The 10,000-nt window shown below is 46.1% G+C and overlaps 2 protein-coding genes across 4 annotated transcripts in view; both read right to left on the minus strand.

Moving 5' to 3' along the window:
• Positions 1-5,296, minus strand: part of ift81 (intraflagellar transport 81 homolog) — a 23,837-nt gene extending 18,541 nt beyond the window's left edge. Inside the window, exons 1-8 of the mRNA XM_012817791.3 lie at positions 4,780-5,296; positions 4,432-4,535; positions 3,732-3,912; positions 3,089-3,178; positions 2,849-2,914; positions 2,199-2,309; positions 2,016-2,100; positions 318-481 (exon numbers count right to left, since the gene is read on the minus strand). Of these exons, the coding sequence (XP_012673245.1) occupies positions 318-481; positions 2,016-2,100; positions 2,199-2,309; positions 2,849-2,914; positions 3,089-3,178; positions 3,732-3,912; positions 4,432-4,535; positions 4,780-4,923 (945 nt within the window). The 5' untranslated portion in view covers positions 4,924-5,296. The remainder of the gene's footprint in view (positions 1-317; positions 482-2,015; positions 2,101-2,198; positions 2,310-2,848; positions 2,915-3,088; positions 3,179-3,731; positions 3,913-4,431; positions 4,536-4,779) is intronic.
• Positions 5,297-7,910: 2,614 nt separating this feature from the next.
• The window catches only part of rapgef1a (Rap guanine nucleotide exchange factor (GEF) 1a), a 65,617-nt gene continuing 63,527 nt past the window's right edge, over positions 7,911-10,000 (minus strand). For all 3 annotated transcript variants that reach the window (XM_042708307.1, XM_031570872.2, XM_042708308.1), the window contains 2 exons: positions 9,890-10,000; positions 7,911-9,727 (listed from right to left, as the gene is read on the minus strand). The exon at positions 9,890-10,000 is cut by the window's right edge and continues 18 nt beyond it. In XM_042708307.1, coding sequence (XP_042564241.1) covers positions 9,577-9,727; positions 9,890-10,000 — 262 coding nt within the window. In that variant the 3' untranslated portion in view covers positions 7,911-9,576. The remainder of the gene's footprint in view (positions 9,728-9,889) is intronic.

A 10,000-nucleotide genomic window follows, 5' to 3' on the forward strand; every position in this document is an offset into this window, starting at 1 on the left:
ATGTTTGTGCGTATGTGTGTGGAAGTGTATGTGTGAATGTGTATGTGTATGTGCATGCGTGTGTGTGAGTGTGTGTATGTGTATGTGTGGTGTGTGTGTATGTGTATTTGTATGTGTATGTGCATGCGTGAGTGTGTGTGTGGTATATGTGTGGTGTGTGTGTATGTGTATTTGTATGTGTATGTGCATGCGTGCGTGTGTGTGTGTGTGTGTGTGTGTATGTGTGTCTCTGTGAGTGTGTGTGTGTCTCTCTATGTGTATTAGGATGCGCTCAGGGGCTTCAGAGAGCCTGGTTGTGTGGTACCCCTCCCACCCACCTTGTCCTCCAGCTCGGCGAGCTCGGCCTGGCCCATGGCTGGCTCTGAGGCCACCTTCTGCAGGTACTGCACCCCCGCACGCTTGCTCTGCAGCTCCTTGGGCAGCTTATCCGTCACCATGTAGCTGTTGAACTTGGTCTCCTCCTCCAGTCTCTTCATCACACCTGGGGGGGTGGGGGGGGGGGGGGGGGGGGTGGCAGAGAGAGAGCGAGAGAGAGAGAGAGGGACACAAGGAAAGAGGGGAGGGAGGGAGAGAGAGAGATGAGCTCAGGACAGAGACGCAGTCAGTCAAGGACATACGCGCACGCACGCACGCACAAACACACACACACACACACACACACACACACACACACACACACTCACAGCCCACTGCACAGAGCAGCGCTGGAGCTTTGAAGGCAAACAAGACACAATAACACTCTCCTGCCTCAAACCCAAAGCAGACCCACAGCACTACGGAGACAGCTGCTCATTTCAATGCTAATACTGGGGAGAGATCAAGAGCGTGTTATTCTACATCACAGCGCGTGCTGAGTGGGGGAGCTGGAAAAAAACAAATGATTTGGTCTAATCACGGACAGGCTGCATTCGCTCGATGTGCGCCACATACCTCTATGTCATCCGTAAGAGTTCATATCCCCACACCTAAATAAAACCGGCTAAATTTAGGACGCTGCAGCAAATATTTCAAGCATGAATACCAAAGCAGCATTAACCTTAAATAAAGGCTTCATGTCGGGCCTTAGTTGGGAGATGGCTGTTGGTAAAAAAAAAACACTAAATAACTCAGTTCTTTCCATTGGATTCATGCTCCCAGTCTCCGACGTGAGACATTCCTTTTGGGCATCATGAGTGCTTGGCTCTGGTCTTTTGGGCAGCCTGCCCTCCCCATCATGAGTGCTTGGCTCTGGTCATTGTGGAATCTGTAAATGTGTAAATCTCAGGCGGCACAGCAAAGACGCCGGCGTGGGCTGATACAGGATGATGAAGAGAGGCGGTGAGCCCTCACACACACACATACACACATACACACACACACACACAAGGAGCTCTAATAGCTCTCTTCAAAGCAGTGGAGATTATAGGATAACCACACATGAGAACCTATTAGCAGACAAATCTCTGTGTGTGTGTGTGTGTGTGTGTGTGTGTGTGTGTGTGTGTGTGTATGTGTGTGTATGTATTTCACCACATGTTTTATATTCTACGTTTCTGTATTGTCAATGTTCTGATGTGTTTCTACGTTCTATGCTTTGGCAACACTGTTTCCTTTAAATGGCCATGCCAAGAAAGCATGAAGTGAACTGAATTGACTTGAATTGAAATCTCCTCCTAACTCAGAGGCCCTGACAGGCACCAAACACACACACACACACACACACACACACACACACACACACACACACACACACATTCTCTCATACACAAACATTCTCACGCATTTGTAGATACACACTCATACTGTATGACACAGACATGCATACACAAACACACATACCAATACATCCCCTTACACACACGTGATACACACAAACACACACAAAAACATGTATATACAAGCACATATATGCTCAGACATGTCACACGCGCAGATGTGTATGTACACACCCAAGCATACTTTAAAAAGTAATTTTCACACAAGCACACATACACACAATGCCTCACATATGCTAATCCTGCATAGCAACCACTTACTCTCGGGCTTGGCATCTGCTGCTGCCTGACGCAGGTCCTTCAGCTGCATCTGTGCTCTCTGCAACCTCTGCTCAGCCTGAAAGAGCTGCAACACACATCAAGCTGAAACTAAGCAATGTTTAAAGGCATGCTGCCTTATTCATCCATGCTGTTTGGGGTCAGAGGTCGTCTTCTGGCCAGTACCTGGTTCTTCTGCTCCTGTTTCTGATGGCCCAGGGCTTCCTCCCTCTCCTTCTCCACCCGCAGCTGTCTGGTCAGCTCCAGCATGCGCTGGTGGCTGGACACTGTCTCCACCTAGTGGACAGACAGGGTATTGCTGTGAGACGCTGCTGGGATGGCTGCTGGGGAATTTCTCAGGGGCTTAAGAGGCCTGACTCGGACTCCTGTCACCTCGTCTAGCAGGGCCTAGGACTGTGTCTGATAAAATTAGCACCCAGCTAAAACCTTGGCCCCCGACATATCGGAAGTCTCAGCCTGTCATGTCTGGTATGTCTGTGAGGAGGAGGCTGTTAGCCAGGCTAGAGGGGTCAAGCTTGTTAGCAGGATAAAGTGGCAGGGTGGGGGTGGGGGTTGCGGTGTCAGTGTCTCAGGGGGTGTACGGGGGGGTGAGGGAACAGATGAGAAGAGTGTCTGAAACAGCTACTAAACCTACATGCCATCAGGTGATTAAAATATAATGTCCAGTCTGGATTAGGGGGTCGGCTGGCTGGCATGCTACACATTGGCATGGTGTTTTCACTGGGATACATGGCTGTTCAAGGCCGGGTTGGGGGGCATGTTAGTTATGGGGATGCTGGCTGGCTGGCTGGGTGTGAGGTGTGAGGTGTGCTTACACGCTTCTTCACTCTCTCCACTCGTTTGATCAGCTGCTCCTTCTCCTCCTCCATAGCCGCGATGTCCTGAGAAGCAAAGGCAAGCATTAGATCATCCTCTGCAGCTAATTTCATTCACACGCAACGCAATCAAGCGCTGAATTAACCAGCAACAGCATGTCACATATACAGAATATAAACACACATGTTGTTCCCTTTTGTCTGATAATGCATGATGATAATGATGATAGATGTTTTTACCCGTCGGATCTCTGCAGTGGAGAAGCCAGAGCTCTTGAGCTGCTCACACTCCTTGTGGTACGTCTTAAACCCCTCCACCAGCTCCCCATACTGCAGGAACACCACACAAGGAAATCAATGAGGTTACTACAGGCAGGAATGTATCATACTGCAGAACTGACAAAAAAAGAGATTCAGGTTAATATTGATATGAAATTATCATAACAACACTGCACTACAAATTAGTCTAATGGTCACATTGAACAGTCTCCCAGCTGGGATGAAAGCCCCCATTCAAAGCAGTGGGGTGGGTTGGGTGCGTTGGGGTAAGACTAGGGTTGCCACCTTCTATATGGAGAAATAAAGGATGCAGTTTGCACTAAAGCATTGCTCCAGCAAACTGGACATGACATGCATAATTAGCACCTCTTAACCACGATTTCAGGACTTTTGTTTGAAGATCCTCTGCACGCACGAGGGAGGTGGCAGTGGCAGTGGCAGTGGTGGTACTGAAAGGCCTAAGTGTATATATGAAATGACGTGTACGAAAATACTGGACAAAACGCGTCTCTTATTGATTCAATGCGGGACGCAGCCTTTTATTTTCCCCTACAGGACGATGGCGTATGATAAGGGACGGGTGGCGACCCTGGGTAAGGCCCACCTGGTGATGGGTGTCGGCGATGATGTCGTCCTGCAGGAACTCAGCGGGCACCTCCAGCTTGACCAGGAAGCGTGCCAGGTAGGCCCTCTTCTTCAGCTCCGTCAGCTTCTGCAGCAGCCAGAACAGGATGTGGTGGACCACCGGCTTACTGCCCATCACCAGGCCCTGGCGGAAGCTGCTCCTGTAGGGGTCAAACGCGTCACTGAGTCCCCTGAGGAGACCTGAGGGGCTTCCTGAGTCACATGTACCTAACTATCTAACATTTAAAGCAACAGCAGCTCAATACAATGACAATGGCATCCCCATGAATAACAGGATAGAGTGGACTTCATTACCAGGTAAAAGCCAGTGGTATATGCTTGGTACAGAAATGGCAAGTACAGCCCTGGCCTTCAGCATGCAGCGTACAGAGACATCAGGCACACGACAGCACATACATACATACATACATACATACATACTACTTGCATTTGACTAATTCACAGACTATGGATCATCAGATGAGTGCAATTACGTGGGTGGAATCATTGTGGTGCAGGAGGGGTTCGTGAGTAGAGTGCAGTGTCAAATAAAGATTATTGCCACTAAATTAACGGCATAACACAACAGTCTGGGTTAACAAGTCTTTTCTCAGAGTATCTCTATCCCTCACCGCGTTTAGGAAGAATACAGGTGTAATGGGTCTTTGAGGAGGACTCACGCTTCAGAAAGGCTCCCCGGTGGTTTGTACTTGAGCATCCCCAGTAAGGTGAACATCCTCTTGGCTGTCTGCTCGGGCAACTCCTCACGGATGTCAATAGCGTGCTGCACCACAGAGTAACGTTACATCACTTCGGCTGTTAAATTACTTTAATTATTTAATTTAACTTTAAGTTTATAAAGCCTAAGCACTGACACTTTGATTACTTATCCAGCTAGTAGCGTTGTGTGGCTTGTCAGACTTCGACAGCCCCGCGAGTTCAATTAAACTTATTAGAAACGGACATTATTACAGACACAAAAACCAGACAGCAAAAAAATATGCTCATGTTGATAAATGTTAATTTACCTTGGGGTCAATGTCTGCCAAGACATCGTTAAGAATTTGCAACAGTTGCATCGGCTCCTGGGAATCAAACGTGATCAAGTTGAAACTTTTCTTGAAGGGCTCCCTGTTGAGCTGTTCAACGATGAATTTCAGTTGTTCACTCATTTTTGTTTGGAATATAAACTGTGACGTTAATGTAGCTATGTTAATGTAAAAAACAACGGAGTCATTAACACCAGATTATCGTCTTTTAGTTGCCCATGACAGCAAGCTAGCTAGCGATAGCATATCATATATTTTCTATACTCAGCAATTGTAAGTTAATGTTACCGTTACCAATGCGGTTTCTCTTAAACGTGTAACGTTAGGAATTATGATTTATCTACAGCTCTAAAATACCTAGGTAGTTACCAAAAATGTAATCAATATTTACAGCTACATTACGCTAATATATGTCACTGTAGTTACGATCAACGTTTCAGAAAACAAGTGGCCCATGGAAACGGCCTAACGTGTCTGGTTGCTAACAGGAAGTTGTTTTCTTCTACTGTTACACGACGACAACGGGAGGTCGACGGACAGCAGCGCCACCTACAATAAATGTTTTGTGCAGACCGTAGCTCATCTTATCCCGTTGCTAATACTAAAAATAATTTCAATATATCATGGGTAGTTTTTTCTGCCTAGTATATACACTCTGGTGTACATTTTGTTATCCGTTCGTGAGGGATCATGACGAAGTTGGACAATGCTTTTCATGTGGGTGCATACAATCAGTCGCTGAATGAGACTGAAAATAGTTGGCCTTGTAGGGGGAAATGGGTCAAATTGAATTAATGAAATGCAACTGTAAACACACATCCTAATTTAGCTTTTGCAGTCTGACTGTTAGGCTCTGCCCCTGGTCTTACAGTTAAAAACAACTGGAGCAAACAGTCCTTATTCAAAGGTCACTGTTGATGGCTAGTAGGAAAACTTCTTATTAATCATGAGTCACGAAGAGGCCTATTTGACAGGGTATAATAAACAAGACCATGTAGACCTGCTGTACTCACAACCAAGTGTAACCTGATGAATAAAGTTTTGTGTTTTAAACCTACCAGCTCCTCCTCCTAACCCCTGCTTAAACATGTTTGTGACAAAGGCTTTCGCATGTGGTACAGGACATTTTTATACTTTAATATTGAGGTGAATGCTTTTGCATTTTTACACAAAGAACTTCATTTTGCTGCAGTAACCTAAACCATTTCTTTTCACAGCTAACTAGATTTGCACTATGGTAAGTGGATCGCAAACTATTCAATTTAGTTTTCTAGTTCCTTTCTAACGAGATACTATTGACTACTGATTCTGGGATATCTTGGAGAAAGTGTGCTATGTGGGCTTTACCACAGCATCTCAACTGCATTAAGGTTTATTGATTTGATATTTGGCCTGATATCCCCCCAGTAAACATCACGCCTCACACAGGGATGGATTACCGAACGGGCCTACCGGGCCCAGGCCCATGAGCTCAGGGGGCCCCTAAGCCAGAGCCTCTGCGTGAAGTCGCTGTTATGTATCTCTTATTTGTGGTTGAAAGAGGTGTATTTTGTTAATATGCTGTTGGCTTTTATTGAGTGTACCTGCACTGTGTTAGAAAATGTGTATGTGCGCCAGGGGCATAACTATAGACAATGCAGCCAGTGCGGAGGGTTCGTAGGCAGAGGAGGCCCTGCCTTATTACTTTTCTCGGACATATGACTGACAGATTGTTAGTGTTGCTAGTTTAATGCGACTGTGATCAACGATTAATTTGTTTTGGAGTCTTATTGACACCTTATGCTATATACAGTATGCCCTCAAAATGGCAAACCTGTCTCTGTCATGGTTTTCATAATTTTTTGGGGAAAATCATCAGTAGCAATCTATAACAGTTATATGCTTATCCTACATAAACTATAGAAACTATAAAAAAACGATTAAATCTTTATTTATCAATATTTTCTTTGTTATTTTTGTCATATACAGATATGCAATGATGATTGCTGGGTATTATGTATCTTGTTGTCCAATGTCAAGTCTCTATTTGATCATGTGACGAGACGATACGATATAGCTAGTTTAGGCGCAAAATCTGAACGTCAAGACCGACAAGCTGACCAAGCACAGCCAGAGGCACAGCACACCTGCAAGCCGAACTACGCCTTTCAAACATAAAAGTAGTGATGCATGATTTGCTTTTTCAATGGACAGGGTAGCCAGCCCATTCAGCCTCTACCCCAAGCTGCCCCTCAGGTAGGTCTTAATGAGTTTCAATTTACAAAAGGATCACTCGGCTGTTGTCCTGTCACATGTAATGTCAGAAACAATAGCAGGGCAGTGTACACCTCAACTAAGGTGGATGTTGCAGAGTAAACTTTGACCTGTCTACTTTCCCAATACAATAGCCGAAGTATCTAATTCGACCATAAAATCCAACACATTGTTGGTAAAAAAAAATATATATATATACGCCTAATGGTGTTTGTGTGTCCGTGTGTGTTTTGCAAGCGCACAATTATTTTTTCGCAAGGGGGGGTGGGGGGGTGGGGCTTTGACATGTCCAGGCCCAGGGGCCCATGGTTTCATAATCTGTCCATGGCCTCACACCTCTGGCCAAAACTCTTCAGCATCCGGCAGTAAGTCACACCTCCTCCATCCGCTGTGCACATCCGACCCGCAGACACAGGATAGCGGGTGAGGTAATTAACTGCTGAATGAGGTTGCCCTTGTTACCACATTCTGGATGCTTTCATGCACCCTGGCCTGCGGATGGTTTAACAATATTTACAATAATCACATGATAATATAACACATTATTGTGATACTTTTTGAGGCAGATGGTCTTTGTCAATAATTGTGAGTAGAGTTTTATAGTGGTATGCTTATTCCATTAATTAATGCAAAGGAATCCCTAAGAGTTTGCAAACATTTTTCTTGAGATTTCCTTTCACACACCACACTTATCTGGTCCATGCTAAGCTAAGGTTCGCCAGTAGTTTTCTCCACACAGTGATGTGAACGTCTGAAACGCCAAGGTTTTTTTTATAAATAGACAGGATCCCAGAAACTTCAAGCTTCAAAGCGATGACCTCACCATGGAAACAAAATGGAAAACGGTGACAGCGTGCTCAAAAGACACAATTTAATTCCAGGCATTGAGGTATACTTGCGTGAAGTCGACCAGATAAAAATATGAACAAAAAAGTCTAACTAACAAGCAGACAAAATAAAAATTAAAATACTTCATATTTGCACACATACACACTCACACACACATATACACTCATACACACACACACACATTCACATCCTCACAGGCACACACACACACACACACGCACACACACACACATACACACGGGCATATTGCAGGTGTCTGTCTTATTTTGAGCCGGAGACTGAAACAGGGGTGTGTGTACAGTAAGAGGGGTTGAGTTTCTAATGGACAAGATGGAGCTGATAACATCGCTTAACTGTTTATGTGGAGGGGACGGGAGGCCCTTCCACCCCTGGGGGGTGAGGGGGTGTCAGGACCTGTAGTCTTTGGATCTCTGAGCCAGAGCCCCCCCCCCTCCCATACACTACCGTAGAGGGGGGGGGGGGGGTCTCCCCGCTTAGAACAGGATTGCTGTTCAGATTCTGTAGCCCAACTGGTCCGAATGCCCGAACCCATTCAGTCTCCTTCACATTGATCACAGCCTTACTTCCATTATTATTATTATTATCATCATTATTATTATTATTCATTTTTTGTTCATCATTTATAAGTGCACATTTCAGCTTCATGTCTTCATATTGGCTGAGAAGACTCTTCTCTCCTCAGGTCGAGTTCTTCCATTTAAAATCCTTTCAGAGAACAAAAGGAAAGAAAAACTGCATTGTACACCGACAAAAATATATAAAAAACAAAAACCACACGAGTCATAATTACATCAGGCCTTTAGGAAAGCCTCCTTTTCAGAGTTCTTTTTTTTCTTCCTTTCCTTGTCTCTTCATTTCTCTTGTCTTCATTCAGTCCTTGACTTCATCTGCAGGTGTGCCTCTGTGCAGCTCAGAGGCCCTTCACAGGCTCCCAGTAGCACTCTGTTGCCCCCTGCAGGGGGGGCGAGGGAGTGCCAGGCTTTTCCAGTACACCGGTCTACACTCACGGGACTGCAGCAGCACCATGACGACAACCACCACAGTGATGATAAAGAGGCGGAGGAGGAGGAGGAGAACGATGAGCATGATGATGAGGCCAGAGGATCTGGCATCACCTTGGCAACCCATCCATAGAGGGATGCTCGCACAAACATCACTGGGAACGGAACAGTATGGATGGATAAAGAGGAGGAGAGACAAGGAAGGAGGGAGAGGTGGGAAGGGAGGGGAGGAGAGAGGGGGAGGAAGGGAGAGGAGGAGGAGAAACAGGGAGGGAGGGAGAAGAGGCGGAAGGTGTTTAGGACAATACACAAGTCATTCGGAGAGCCTACTCTTTAGCCTCCAAACCTTTGTGCTTGGCAAAGTCTCTCCAGCCCCGAACACACACACACACACACACACACACACACACAGATACACACAGATACACACAGATACAGACACAGATACACACAGAAGACGCAGTGCAATCCAATCAGAGGTGCTGTAAACTGTAACAGAAGCCCACTGCGTGACCTCCGCGCCATGCTCTCTCTCCTCAGGTGTCCGTGGTGACGTATTAGATGACAGAGGGTCCAGACAGAAATAAAAGCCAACTAAACCGGGGCTGTGGGCTGCAAGTGGACGGTGACTGGCTGGCTGGCCGGCCGACTCCTAGGTTTTCTCCTCGCGGTCGGTCTTGCGTCGCACGATGTTGCGTGGCTTGATCTTCAGAGACAGCTCCCACAGAGCCTCCTCTGCCAGGTGGTCGCTGAAGTCGTTGAAGAAGGAGACGATTTCTTCATTGTGTTTGAGATCATAATGCCTGCAGAGGGACGGACACACACACACACACACACACACACACACACACACAGATAAGCATGAATAAGAGCAATCAGTCCCATTTAAAATCACCCCATCAGGTCAGCACTCAAACTCAGTTTGTGTGTGTGTGTGTGTGTGTGTGTGTGTGTTTACTACTCACACTTGCTGAAAGCGCCTCATGCTGTCCAGGATGTTGAACTGCTGCCAGCGTTTGGAGAAGTTCACCTTCTCGTGAATGAGGTCAGGGTTTCCCAGATGCACAAAGGTCAAG

Source organism: Clupea harengus, chromosome 7 (assembly GCF_900700415.2).
Source record: "Clupea harengus chromosome 7, Ch_v2.0.2, whole genome shotgun sequence".
Classification (NCBI taxonomy): Eukaryota; Metazoa; Chordata; class Actinopteri; order Clupeiformes; family Clupeidae; genus Clupea; species Clupea harengus.